Consider the following 14,598-nt stretch of genomic DNA (forward strand, 5'->3'; position numbering starts at 1 on the left):
AATTAATGCAGCTATATTTTTCTCAATGCATTAATGTTCACACTCAAATTTAATTGCGCTTGGGGGTTACGTTTTGATTTATGACCAAATTGCAATAGCGAACAAAATATGTACGTAATAATTCTGTGGAAAAACGCACATGAACATTTAGGTAAGGAAATATATACAGAATTATTTTCAACGAGTCGTGGAATAATTAGATTTTACAAGTGGGAAAGCGAACAGCACATGAAAGTGAATCGACACACGTGTCTGTTGGTAATAATGCAAACAAACGCTTAATGACTTAATGTAAAACAAATGCTCATGACTACATATATGTATGTACGTGCATATAATGAATCACAGGCTTCATACACAGTTGTTCATTTGGGTGACTAAAGGCTAATAAATCCATAAACAATATTGTGTGGGCGTACATTTATATAAGAAATATGAAAAAGGGTAAGTAAAAGGCTAGGTGAACCTCATAAACACGAATAAGCAGCTTAAAACGTATTTCTTTAAATTCAAATGGCATTAACGCATTTATACATTGATTGTATTTAATGTTGAGAAAATTGTTTATTGACAAAAACATAAGGCAATTAGAGTTTCTTGAATTTTGGACCCAACTTGGCAGAGATTTCTTAAAGTATATATATTTAAATAATCACAATCCTTGTTTCATGAGCTTTTTCTTTTAGAATAGGGTGCATTTATTTATTTGCTTGTTAACTTTTAATGTAATTTAAAACCTATTGTGCATTTAATCATCGTGATTTCGTATGACATGCGACTTCAGAAGAGTTTTTTGCAATTCTTGAATAATTATTTTCTTACAATATTTTTTTGCTCTTACAGGATCTGTCAAGTCATTCGTTGGCCACAAAAAGAGATACTCTGCAGTACATGTATTTGCCAACTTTATTCAATTTCTGGCATGACTTGCCGATGTTGCTACTGCGACTGTTGCTGCTGTGGCTGATGTTGCTGCTAGCCATGTTGCTGATGAGCCATGGCAACAAGCTGTTGCTGCGATGAGTTGGCATAAGCCTTCGCCTGGAGTCTGCCAACGCAATAAAGCAATATTGAAATTGCTTTTGGCAAACACTCAATTGAAAAGGACCAATTGAATTGCCCACCCAATGAACTCGTAACCCAAAGTGCAGCATAGTTGTGGGAAATTGTGCGGAATAACTTGATGTCGGCTACATAAATATGTGAGCAAAACACGGGCTCATTTAAATCAAATTCCCACAGGCAACGTCAATTATGTGGAGCAGCAACAAGTGCCTGAGAGTAGGATCCCCCTTTTTCTCCATTCCTGTGGAAAATTGCCTCCGGTGCGACAGCAGCAACAACTTCAATGCATTTTTAGCCTCTTTTTTCGCTACCTTTTTACACAATTTACATTTTTTGCAACTTTGCCATGCAATGGGCGTGATTAACAACTTCCCTTTTTGACCGAGGAGTGAAGTGGATGAAGGCAAATTGCCTTGATTCACTTGGTTAGGCATTGAAATTGACACTTTCGAGGCAACCCGGCTTAAACGATAATTGCCCGACAGCATTGGCAAAAAAAAGAGACTACGCTATGCGTAATGGAATTTATGATTGGCACACAGATTGTTATGAAAGTCTGCATCCCAACATCGTACGCTAAAGTCTTAGATTACAAAACAATAATTGGAAGGAAGTGAGTCAATGGAAGTGGTTAACTTGTGGGTCTTCTTTGATTGATTTTTTTCTATTTTATTAAACATGATTGGTCAGAGATTTATATCGCAGACTAATCTCATATAATTTGAATTAAAAAGAAGACATATCTGGTTACTATCCTCTCACTTATTTATTTAATTTTTATTATAGTATTATTATAATATTTACTTATTTAATTACTGTTTAAGCAACTAACTTAATCTGTTGTCAAGCATTTATTATATTTTATACCCAGAGATGCGTAACCGCCTTGGAAATCATTGCCTCCATTGATTATGTTTCCAATCAAAATCCATTGAAGCGAGGCTGATGACGCTGCGATTAATATAGTAAATAACTAAATGATGTCTATTCTTATCAACAAATATAAATCTGGGCACATTTGTAGGGGGGAAAAAAATAAAACAAAAGAAAGTGAATGCAGAATGATTGTTGCATCGACAACATATCGACAAAACTTTAATTTTTGGTAATTTGAAATTCATTCAGATTAAACTATCTTTACTTTACGTGTCTGTTTGAATGTGTAATTAAATAATATAGTTTACCGAATGCCTTTGAAGCCCAATATACTCCGCTGATCATGGGTACATTTTTGGGTACAAAAACTTGCCCCAGACTTTGATAATAACATGGTACAGCCCTGCGACTGTATAAATTACTATCAGGACGCTCAGTCAAAAAGAGAGACAGAGAGATAACTGGCCCAGTATGTGATAGCATGCACGGAATTTATTTTTTTCAATTTGTTCGAATCTCGCTTTTGTTATTTTGGTCAGGCAAGATGGACTTGCAGTTGTCAGTTGGCAGACGAGAGGAGCGGTGAGTCGATCGCGACTTTCGATTTCGTTTGGCATCTTCGTCATTATCATTATCATTTGTATTATAATCATTATCATCCTCAGTGGGCCTGCCAACTCGCAGTAATTATCTGCCATCGGGGCAGACGTCCTCAGAATCGGCTTTAGTTGTTCAGCAGTACCGCAGTAGTCTGTCAAGGCCCGTCGGCATCGCAACATCATCGACACAATGTGGCTGCTCCTGCCCATTCTACTGTATTCGGTGGTCTTCCTCACCGTACGCCACATTTACAGCCACTGGCGACGCAGGGGATTCCCCTCGGAAAAGGCCGGCATAACATGGAGTTTCCTGCAGAAGGCATACAGGCGGGAATTCCGACACGTGGAGGCCATCTGCGAGGCCTACCAGTCGGGACGGGATCGTCTGCTGGGCATCTACTGCTTCTTCAGGCCCGTCCTCCTGGTGCGTAGTGTGGAGCTGGCCCAGACGATTCTGCAGCAATCGAATGGACACTTCAACGAACTCAAGTGGGACTATGTCAAGGGTTATCGACGGTTCAATCTGCTGGAGAAACTGGCACCCATGTTTGGCGCTAAAAGATTGTCCGAGATGTTCGGGCAGGTCCAGAAAGTGGGTGATCATTTGATTAGCCACTTGACGGAGCAGGAACAAATACAAGGAGGTCATTTGGAATTGGATCTTCAACAAATATTGGGAGTGTAAGGATTTTTTTGTATATCCCTCTGATTTTGTATATTTTCATTTAATTATTCATTTTAGTTACTCAATCAACATCATTGGCAATCTCATTTACGGCGTGGATATTAACAACTTTGAGCAGAAGGATCACATCTTGACCAGCTACCTGAGTCACAAACAGGCCTCTATTCAATCCTTGTAGGTACAAGCCAAAAAATTCCCCACTCTATATACCTAATCATATTTTAATCCCATCCTCAGCACTTTGGGTCGCCTGCCTCAGAAATCCTCATTTACCTATCGCTTAAGGGATCTAATAAAACAGAGTGTGGAATTAAGAGAAGATCATGGACTGATACGAAAGGATATTTTACAATTACTAGTCAGATTTCGAAATGGCAATGAAGTTGGTGGCGATAAATGGCAGCTGGAAACGAATAATGGTATGGCATAAATATTGAATTTTAAATAAATAAAAATATTAAATTATTTATTCATAGATCCAGAAAAACTTTTGTCTATCAAACGCTTGGCTAAAGTGGCTGAGGATCTTTTGAAGGCATCCCTAGAGGCAGTGTCCTCTACCATCACCTTTACACTCTTTGAAATCCTGCAAGAACCTTTAATTGTGGAGAAACTTCAAGCTGAAATCAAGGAACTGAGCAATGAAAATGAGCAGCTAAAGTTTGATGAGCTGGATGGTCTAAAGTATATGGAAATGTGTCTAAAAGGTGAGTTCGAGCTTAAATTAATAATAAATTATTGATAAGCCAACTTGTTTAACCTTTTGCAGAGACTGTTCGCAAATACCCGCCTTTACCCATTATTGAACGCATTTGCCGTAAAAGCTATTCACTGCCCAACTCGAAATTTACCATAGATGAGGGAAAGACTTTAATGGTTCCTTTGCTGGCCATACACAGAGATGAAAAGTATTTCAGTGAACCGATGAAATATAAGCCTGTTCGATTTCTGCAATCTGGAAGTGATGTGGGCCAATGCAAAGATAAGACTAAGAGCAATGCTTTCATAGGATTTGGTATTGGTGGAGCACAATGTGTTGGTATGTATTTATTCGACACCCGAAACATATTTTAAGAATATAATTCCTACTTAATTACAGGTCAGAACTTTGCCAAGTTGGTAATTAAAGTGGCGCTGATCAAACTTCTGCAAAACTTTCACATGGAATTGGATCCCAACATAATTGCAACCCTCGAAGTTTCACATCAACCAGCTCCCTTTATAAACACAAAGGATGGACTAAAAGTCAAATTGAAGAGACGCGAAATAAAACCGAAATTTTATGGTTAAACTAAGGTTAGGTTAGGTATGCTCTTTAAGCAGCTAAGTTCTTTAATTTGTGCATCTTTTTCAACACTTTGTCGTCTGTGCGCGACACCTGAAATTATGCTATAAATAAAATTCAGTATATTATGGCCACAGTTCTTCCTTCTTGTTGTTGTTGCTGTTGTTGTTTCTGTCTGCTCTCGTTTGCTTCGCTCGCTTCGTTAACTTTTGCAAAATGCCAAAAGGTCCTGGGGCACACGGTGCGTATACGTAACGTCACACAACGGCAAACTCGCAGCATTAAATTAGTCATTCCTATGTGTCTCTGTTGTTGTTTACGCCAACACGGATATAGAGAAGCAATTCTGGAGTATATGGGGGCGGTAAGAAGGAGACATCATCTCGGGCGGAAAAGACATGTGCTTCCATTTGAGTTTATCATTAAATTTGATTTGCTTTGTTGCCAATCCAACATGACAGCCAACTGGATACCGATTGCCGAGCCTCTGCTCTACTCTCCACAAATATGTAAAAGTCAAGTCAGTCTGTCCATTTCAAGTACCCATCTCGTTTGGCCAACACTCAAAAAAAAAATTATGTGTTACCTCAAATAATATTTAAATTAAAAAACACGTCTAAAAACTAATGATACAAACTAATTATAGTAATGGGTGAATAACATAAATCATTATATTAAATTAAGAAAGTAATATATTTCTTAAATAAATATCTTTTGATACATAACAACCATTTGAACTTCAAAAAATATAAATGATTCTTCTGAACCCGTTTAAGCTTAAAATATTGACCCATTTTTTTAATCCCTAGTTTTTTTTCTTTCACTGTGCCAATCCAGTTTCGAAGAGTGACAATAAGGGCCAAGAGGCGCCTCTAATGATGCCGCAATTAGGCCGCATTATGGACACATTTATCATCCACAGACCGGACTGGAGAAACGGAAAGAGAGATAGAGATGTCACAAACAAATGACTCTAATGAGTGCGTAAAGTGTTTTACATTAATGAAAACTTTTCGGCCGTTCCCCCCAAAAAACAAACCCATCAAACTAATTGAGACCGAGCTGGAGCTGAGTTTTTGGGGATAAATGACCTGGAAAAAGTCCGAAATCGACAGCAAACTTTACGACTCTTGCTCTGGCCAAAGTATTAAAATTGAAATTCAATCAAACGAACAGGGGTTGCAAGAGTCATGGGGCAGCCCAGAGAATTTAGGACCCAAGCACCAACCACCAGATAAAATCCACCGGCACGACTACACGACAACAGGAGCAAGTGGAGCTCTTCACATGTTTTGACCCAGTTCGCAGGCAAGGCGAGGCAAGTGTCGAATATAAATTGCATGAGATAGCCCAGGAGATGGCGAGAGATTCGGAGGCAACTCCCTTTGGCGCAATCTTGGCTGCCATTGTCCTGGTTACATTTAAACATTACTCATTCCTCCACATTAAGCGGTCAAAACGGCAGCCCAAGTCCGGAAAACCGCACAAGTCAAATTTAAAAAGCAAGTACAAAGTTGCTTTCATCGTTGGGCATAAATTATGCGCCGCAAAAAGCATACAATTTTCATTTCTCCTCGCTTAATTATGATTTATTTTACCCATGGGACATGCACCGCGTAATGCTAATTTTCATGTAAAGTTGTTGCCCAATTAGGGTTATTAACTTACCATAATTTCAAGATCTGTTTTCGGGGTTAACTGCAAGGAGACAGAAAAACAAAAGTAGAATCAATTAATCAAATGCACATTTATGGAGTTGTGTTATTGAACTTTTGCTTTAAAAACAAAACCAGATTACAATTGAACGGCAGCTAAAGTGAAAGATAAATTTGTTACTATAACAATAAACAGAGTGACACAAAAGGTTATCGCAGCAGTCGCCTTTAATTACCCAATTGACATATGACTTTTTGTTTGACTTTTATTGTTTTTGCCATGCCAAAGTTGTGCAACACATTTGGCTGCTTAAATAAAATCACTTTAAATGCATTTAAGTGGCTCAACTAGGGGAAGTATTTGTTATGTGACTAGCAAATATCATATCAAGCTAGAGCGTTTTATTTCGTTCAATTTAAGCCCACAAATATGCGGAATATTTGCATAAGAAAACGAAAAATGTCTTTGCATAACAAAGAAGCTCTCATAAGGAATATATTTTGGCGTTGACTACATTTAAACAGTTTTGAACAGCTAAGAGAAATTTCAAATATTAAAGTTGTGTAATCAATATTGAATTAAGCGGTTACAACAAAAATCGAATTTTTACTCTGCTGAGATAAATAATTGATGATTAATAATATTAATAATTTTCGTTTCGTTTTTTCGTTAAAGCTTTCATATTAATTTTTAAATTCTGTTGCTTTAAATTTCATAAATTTAATTCTTGTTTTTGCTCACCACAGCAATTATGTTCGCTAATTGGATAAGAAGTTTTCTCGTTTAAAAACTTTCCCAGTTGCAGAGTGGTTAAGAAAACAATTTAATTGACGGTCATTTCATGTGTTTATATGCTGCATCTTTTCACTTCTCCCCCTCATTTAAAAATTCTCCCAACTGTGCTCCAAAAAAGATAAAGTAACAGACGACCTCAGAGGGTCAGCAGTAATAAAACTAAATAAATGTTGGCCTTTAATTGTTCTCTCTCTGGGGTTTTTTTTATGAATATTTGTTTAACAGTTAAAGTTGGCAAGGGTGCAAGTGTGTATTTGTCGTGTATGAAGATTATAATCATTACGAGCTTGAAGAAAAATGTTAAAAGGGGAATTTCAGGAAAACTGTGCGAGCAAATGGCAGTTAAACTGTTTCTGAAACAGTGCTACTTCTATAAATGAGATTGTATTAAATTATATTCTGTGAATTTATAGAAATATTTAAAAATGTGAAACCGATGTCATAATATTTTCCTAATAGTTATTTTTTAAAATTTTTTTATTTTTATGAAGTGTTATGAGGCGTACTTCCTAGTTCTATTTAAAGCAGTTGCACTGTCTGTGGAATATGTCTTCATGTTTGGTCTGAGCTGGGCGGCAGTGGGTTCAGTTGGTTTACTTTTTCAATTTGTGTGCGTTGCATTCACATAATTGCCACATGGAGTTGCATGATGCATCCGCCTGTCGCCCTTCAAACTGCACATATATATAGATCATTCGCGATGTGCGACATGATTTATTCTGACGAGATGAGAAGAGGATGTTTGAGGATGCCGCTGGTGTTTGCGTGCAGCTGTTTGTTGTTGTTATTGGCGGCTGTGTGCAGTTGCTTTAATTATTGTCAGCCAAACTGTCGCGGCCACCAGTCGCATGTGTAATTTGTTTGTCTGCCTTTTTCTCTTTCTTTTATTTTCTTTTCTTCGGTCTGCTTCGCCTCCTTTACACAATATTTTTATCTGTTTCCGACTTTTAATTAATTTATGTGTCTGTCATTTTACAGGTCTGCTTAAATAGTGCGTTGAATTCGGAGCTTACGAAGTGGGCGGCACTTGAATTATTTCATTATCTCACATCAGGATGATGCGTACTGGTTTTTGAACTTTAAACAATTGACCTAGTTATTATTTTGTATTATTTAAAAGAATAATTCATTTAAAATTGATCAAATAATAATAATTTATTGCACTATTCACCACTTTTCAAATAAATATTACAAAGTAAAATATACCTGTTTCACACCTTATTGTATTATAAACTTATAAAACATCCCTTCTCTTATAAATTATTTACATTTCCTTAATCAACCAACTAGTTCCGTAATCTCAGAACCCATTCTTCTTGCTCAGAAGCGTAACCTTCCTAATGGTTAAAATCATTTAGCCTTCATTTTCAATTACCCGGCGTAACGAAGCGCCGAAAGCATTTATCAAAATGCCAAACTAGATAACTTAATTAAAGCCCCAAAATCAATCTGCATATATATGTGGGGCCTGACAAAATCGAAATCTGTGCAGCCCCACCCACCCAACCATCCGCGCCACAAACAATAGGAAGCGGCAAGCAACAACATCCGCTTATCGCGATAAATCAAAGACACGAGTGTTGTTAATTTTCCAAGAAAATTTCGGATATACAAAGTTTTTGGGCATGGAGGCGAAAAACGTGCGTGAATGTGCTCGGTGGTAATAAAGGCAACTTAAATTTATGTTTTCACGGTGAACAAAAAATTATCTTAAGCCAAATGAAGGGGGGAGCTGGGAACTTCTTGCTCACTTTGGGGCCAACAGCATGCCAGTCATGTGTGAGTACAACTCATTTTTGTAGGCACGACGAGCGACTTGCTAATTCTAATTAAAACCAACAGCAGCTGAGGGAAGTCTGCAACACACTCAAGCAGAAAATTATCAACTCCGCGGAGAGATCCGCAGATGAAGATATGCGGAGTTAACTAAACTTCTGCCTGGCTAGACCAAAAGATGTTTCTTGAATGCCACTGGAGAAGGAAAAACCAGTGGAAAAATGAAGAAACCCCTGTTCACCGCAGGCCAAAATTAAATTGTGCACATTTCCGTGGAGCGGAAATTGCCCAAGTCTGTCACTTGGAATGAGTACATACAGAACCTGAGATGTATATAATGGAATTAGCCGAAAAGAGCATTCGCCATTTATGTGTTTCCCTTCCGCAAATTGAAATTCATATCACTCACTTTAATGCTAAATTTCGCCCGCTCCAGAATTTACAACAAAACGCGCACCCGCACAGGTGTAAATTATGTGTTCAAATTCATGGAAGTTTCGGCTTACATTTTAAAGCCCCAAAGCGGTGAACAAAGCGCTTTGCTGGCCATAATCATTTCCATTGCATTTAACCAGAAATTAGCGGATATTGTGACCTGTGTGCACTTTGCACTGCTAATTGAATTAAATGCCTAATTAATTACCATTAGGGCCGTGCATCAACTGCAAATGTGCCAAATGTAATCCAAATGAACATGCCGCTGCACAGTTGTGCACGAAAGTTATTTAATTTATGATCGAATATAAATCAAATTATTGAAAAGCTTAATTATAACAATGGCCCACCTTTTGACCGAAATGTACAGGTGTGTAAATGCGTGAGCAGAAAAGTAGAATTAAGAATTATGAGTTGGGTTGTAAAGTCTTAAATAATGTTAGATTTAAAGATTATTATTCCATAATTTAATTTATTTCCTATATTTTTGGTGAAGTTATTTTCAAATGTCTTATTTTCAGTGTTATTTTACATGTATTTACATATTTTCATAAACTCCTTTACATTCTTGCTTAAATAAACTCTTCGTAAGCTAAAATTTCAAGATAGACCGATAAAATCCAGGCTACTCATCAAATTGGCTCCTTCAAAGGGCTGAGCTCTTCATGAACCGGATGAACCTTTGACTACCTAATTCCGGTTGCAGTATACATATATTTCTATTGCCCACAGCAAGCTCTGCAGCTGATCCCTTGGCTGAAAACATTCACAACTCCTTCTTGCCTCCTCTAATTTACTTCACTGGCTGGTGCTCATAACTCAATCCCTGACTCTTCCTGCTCCATGGCTTTGGCTAACCCTTAAGCCACATCCAGATGCATTGACAAAATTTCACTTTGGATGAGAGATGCTGGTCCCCGCTGCTGTGGATTCCAAACGGCAAAAGCTTGGGGACACTGCAGTTGGTTGCATTTCGCAGCTGCAAAAAAAGTGGAGGGACGTGGATGGTTGGTTGGAGCTGGAGCTCTTCTTTTCTGCCCTGTCACATGCCACATTCTGGTAACTCTTTTTTTACTGGGTATGCAAAGGGTGCTAGGACATACATTTGTTTAAGTAATTTATATTAGTATTTATTCGAAAGCACTTCTAACTCAAAATCTCTGATAACATTAATATTTCGATATTGTATTTGTTCCAAGAGTTTTACTAACTATATCCGAATAAAGTACGAGATATTCCAAAGTCGACTATAAAGATCTGGATAGTTTTTTCTTGTCGGCATGATTTTCGCAATCAGTGGAAAGCAGCTTGAACTGCTGCAGTTGTTGCATTTCTTGCTGGTGCTGGTTTGGCGTGACATTTGGCTTTGGATAGGAAACGGGATTCGGGGAATCGCGTCCAAGGGAAGAGGGATTGGGAACGGGAATGGGAGCCATCTCCTTCTCGACATGCAGCATAATCTGGCGTAGCTTTATGCCCAGGGCTTTTTTTCTGGGTTTCGATGTCACACGGAATGTAACGTCGTCACCAAATGATGCGCAATTCACATATGAAACTAATTTTCCGTACAACAAAGTCAATTCTCCATCTAATCCGAAAGGGAAAAGGCGCTCGAGGGGTAACCATGTTTATGGTTCTATCGCCTTGAACTATGTCAAATGCCGTTCAATTAAGTTTTCGCTTGCACAATGATAAGGAGAATTGGCCCACCTCCTTTAGCGCAACTCGACTCATAACAGTGACGCCAAAGGGTATTAACACGGGTTTACGGCGGCGTATTTCAGGGGCCAATCGAGGGGCGTGGCAGGGGTTGGGGCGCTGGGGCATATGTGGGGACATCAGATTGATAGCGTCGCTAAACAACACAAAACAGAAAAGACCCTAACGGGCTGGTCTAGCTTCCTACTTCTAATCAAGCACGTAAATAAAGTTAAGGTTTACGTGTATATGCATGCGAGGGATACAAAAACACAATGGGGCAGCAATTTATTTACGGAAAATGAAGTTGAGATACCCTAATTTAAAGGAAGGTTGTTTAGGAAATATTACCGGAAAAACAAAGCAAAGTAACACACACTATATTAAAAGGTAGATGTACTGTAAGCCAAAAATGTCTATTTTATATTTAAGCAATAAGTTCAAGAACTTATTTAAAAGCACTAACATCATTAAGCCGCAAATTCAAACTTTTTCTATTTTAGGGAAAATTTTAAATATTTTTGTTTAATGTAAATAAATATAATTAATTAAATTTCTATTATATATTTTGTTCTTTGCTTGTTAAATCTTTTGCTGAACATACCTATCATACATATACCCTTAGTCATGTGAGCACAACAAATTGTTAGAATCTCGCTGGCGGGACAGGATTGCCTTTGGGCTAGTCATCATCAGATCAATGGGGTTAAAACACACACACGAGTCCCAATCCTCCAGCACACACACTCACAGACATACACAAGTTCACACACTGCCCCCAACAAAGGCGGCCAAATGACAACCTCAGGTTCTATTCTTCCTCTATATATAGAAAGGTATAAGTATGTGACGGGGACGTTTGAAGGGTCTGATGGGTTATTGTAGGGAGCCGCTGTTACTGTTGCTGCCCGGCGGCAAAGTACAATAAAAACTGCTCCAACGTTGCATGTAACATTTGATTAGCCTGTGGAAAGGGGTCACAGTGCGGTCGGTTGCTTTGCCCAAGAGGGGGTCACAAAAAAAGAGCAGCATATTGCCGCTCGGTGCACTTGGGGCAATGGCAATTAGAGGTTAACTTGAAGTACACTCCCACAACCGCTTCCATCTTCTTCCGATTCTTACACAACCATAGTTCCGGACATGCAGGAAAAGATTCAAATACAGATGAACTTCTATGTTCTATAATAAATATGTTACTATATTAAGGACAAAACCTGGAAAGCATTTGACTAATATGTTTTTATTTTTCATTATTAATTAAAAACTCTGTTTAGCATTAATCAAGTTTCTTCTAATGTATGCATACTTATAATAGCAGCAATACTTTACATTTGAAGCTCTTTTAACAAAGATGTTTGACTTTCCAAGCACAGAAGTTTGACTGTACTTTTCTAGGAAGCTGTGGAAATGGATACGTACATCGTTAGTTTGGTTAATATACGACAAGTTCCGTTTCGGCCCATTTACAAACCAAGCACAATGTTAACTTGGTGATACGCTCCCCGACATTCTTGCGGAATTTACTTGTTCCTCCACCAAAAACTTTAACTTGGCTTGTGTTCAAGTGCAGTGATGTATATTGGATCGGTGGAGGGGGTGGTGCTGTGATTGTAGTTTCTGTGGTCACAAGTGAAAACTTGGAAGTTGTGTTAAATATATTTGTCAGCCAAGTTTATTATAGAAGTTTGCCAACTTAAAGCTGGGGGAATGGTTTACTTAATCGGTAGATAAATGGAGGCAGCCATGGAATGATTAATAATGGTGCTATGGACTTTTAATGCAGTGAGTCACTTAATTAACAAATGATACGATTTAGTATTTTAAACTGATGGCAAGGTTAGGTTAACATATAGAAGTTGTCTTTATATTAAACAAATACAAATAGGCAAATGGATCCAAAGTATAATCCCTTCATGACAGTTAAACACGATAAAATCGATTGAAAAATCCCATTTATCCATGGCCAAATCCGTTCATCCAAATCAATAAAGCAATCCAACAAGGAAGCGCTTTGAGATTTATCCCACAATATTCACCCTGCTCCCCTAACAATTTATCTCCCCTTATTTCCACTTATCCTGACTTTTCCCTCACCCCATCCACCGCAATTTCTCACAGCAGACGGCTGAAGTTTTCCACGTGAAAAATGGCATCATAAGAAAAGTTATTGTCTCTATAGTTGCCCAACTCGGCTGAACTACAGTGAGGCCCCCCACAAGCTACAGTGAACCCTTCATCTTCACTGGCATCATCAGCGGCAGCGTCGAGAGTTTATTATGCAATGGCAAAAATTTAGTGCCATTTGTTGTCAACGCGCTGAATGCAACAAACTGCGAAACGAAAGGAGTCAGTGATGAAAAGTGTTTGGGTACAAGTACATTTTCAGGTCCTGATTCTATTTTTTTAGCTTGCCTAGCTTAAAATAATTTTTAATATCAAGTTGTCTACATATACAAATATACTTTCTTTTAAGAAGTGAAGTATTACTAATAGTTACTGATATGCAAAATATTTTATTTGGTCAACAAACCTTAAAAAATATCCCATGTACAAAACAAATTTTAAGATTGTAATTAAATATTTTGTTGACGATAAATATTTATGGCAAACAATAAGAATTAAATTGAAATGGGTTTAAAAAATAAATACAAACCAATTTTGTATTAAGAAATTGCCAACCACTTTCCAATAATAAAAATATATGTTTGCTTATATAACTAATGTTAAATAAATAAGGAAAGGCATTGGCTGTCTTTTGAGGTAAATGTTTATCCCATCCTAAAGCTTCACTCTGACAAGTGTTTTGTTCACAAAAAAAACAGCTTTAACCCAAATATATTTATTGTACCTTCACTGGGTAAAAATAAATGATATCTTGTGCCACCTCTGAAAACAACAACCAAGTTTTGCCATTACAATGAGGGGGTGGAGCGAGTAAAGGGGAGCGGAGTTCGTCTGGGAGCTGACTGTTCACATTTGTGCAGCCATAGCTATTGTAATAAGTTTGTAAGCCAAGTCGAGAGACAATCCAAAGGCAAGTCAACGTCAAATGTTGCAATATGTAAAATTAACATCGCCTTGTCTGCGGGGAGTTTGCAAGATGAGCGAAAGAAGTTTTTGGCCAAAAAAGTTCGGAAGCCGAAAAGTGTCTGCTTGGATGGATGTTGCATGCAACAGCATTTACTCCCACTTTTGCCATCTTCACTTAAAACTGGTTACAACTTGCAACTAATTGCCACTGACGAGGATTCAAAAAACTCATAAAAACAACACGAAACGGAAACCAATTTTGTTTGACAATGATGACGACGATTGTGAGCGACTGATTGACTGATTGATGAACTGGCTAAATTGCTGGACGTGTCGCTGTACGATGTCCAATTAAAGACCGAATTAAAGTCAAACGAAATCTATGTTAATCAAAGTCATCAAAATCAAATTTCTTGTGTGTATCGAAAACAAAAGTGAAATTCCATTGGCAGCGGTCACTCTGATCTTTGCGGTTTTACCTTCTGAGTTTTACCACCACCGATTTTGGAGATGAAGATGGAGAGAGAAAGATCAATGCTCGGAGAAGAGTGAAAGTCAAGTCCAAACATTATGTTTTATGGACTTGGACACCTATTTTTTCGCCAGCTGACTCTTTCTTTGATTTGCTGTCTCTGTCCAATTATTCACGCTATGCCTTTGGGTTTATTTAAATTTTGTAAAAGAAACCACAAACAATT

General features: G+C 37.8%; 2 protein-coding genes across 5 annotated transcripts in view; one reads left to right on the top strand and one right to left on the bottom strand.

The window, feature by feature from the left end:
• The window catches only part of LOC108149383, a 42,750-nt gene that overhangs the window by 6,532 nt on the left and 21,620 nt on the right, over positions 1-14,598 (bottom strand). For 2 of the 3 annotated variants that reach the window (XM_017276911.1, XM_017276910.1), the window contains one exon: positions 6,179-6,208. The exons of the other annotated variant lie outside the window; for it this stretch is intronic. In XM_017276911.1, the coding sequence (XP_017132400.1) occupies positions 6,179-6,181 (3 nt within the window). In that variant the 5' untranslated portion in view covers positions 6,182-6,208. The remainder of the gene's footprint in view (positions 1-6,178; positions 6,209-14,598) is intronic. 3 annotated transcript variants of the gene reach the window in all.
• On the top strand, positions 2,505-4,646 carry LOC108149382 (probable cytochrome P450 310a1). 2 transcript variants are annotated; one of them, XM_041710178.1, is made up of 7 exons: positions 2,505-2,523; positions 2,607-3,221; positions 3,283-3,399; positions 3,463-3,644; positions 3,702-3,932; positions 3,995-4,264; positions 4,325-4,646. In XM_041710178.1, exons 2-7 carry the CDS (start codon positions 2,731-2,733, stop codon positions 4,513-4,515), a joined length of 1,482 nt encoding a protein of 493 aa, XP_041566112.1. In that variant the 5' UTR covers positions 2,505-2,523; positions 2,607-2,730; the 3' UTR covers positions 4,516-4,646. The 2 variants fall into 2 exon arrangements, with proteins under 2 accessions (XP_041566112.1, XP_017132397.1); XM_017276908.2 differs by lacking the exon at positions 2,505-2,523 and having other exon boundaries at positions 2,566-3,221.

Source organism: Drosophila elegans, unplaced genomic scaffold, assembly GCF_018152505.1.
Source record: "Drosophila elegans isolate 14027-0461.03 unplaced genomic scaffold, ASM1815250v1 contig_814, whole genome shotgun sequence".
Taxonomy (NCBI): Eukaryota; Metazoa; Arthropoda; class Insecta; order Diptera; family Drosophilidae; genus Drosophila; species Drosophila elegans.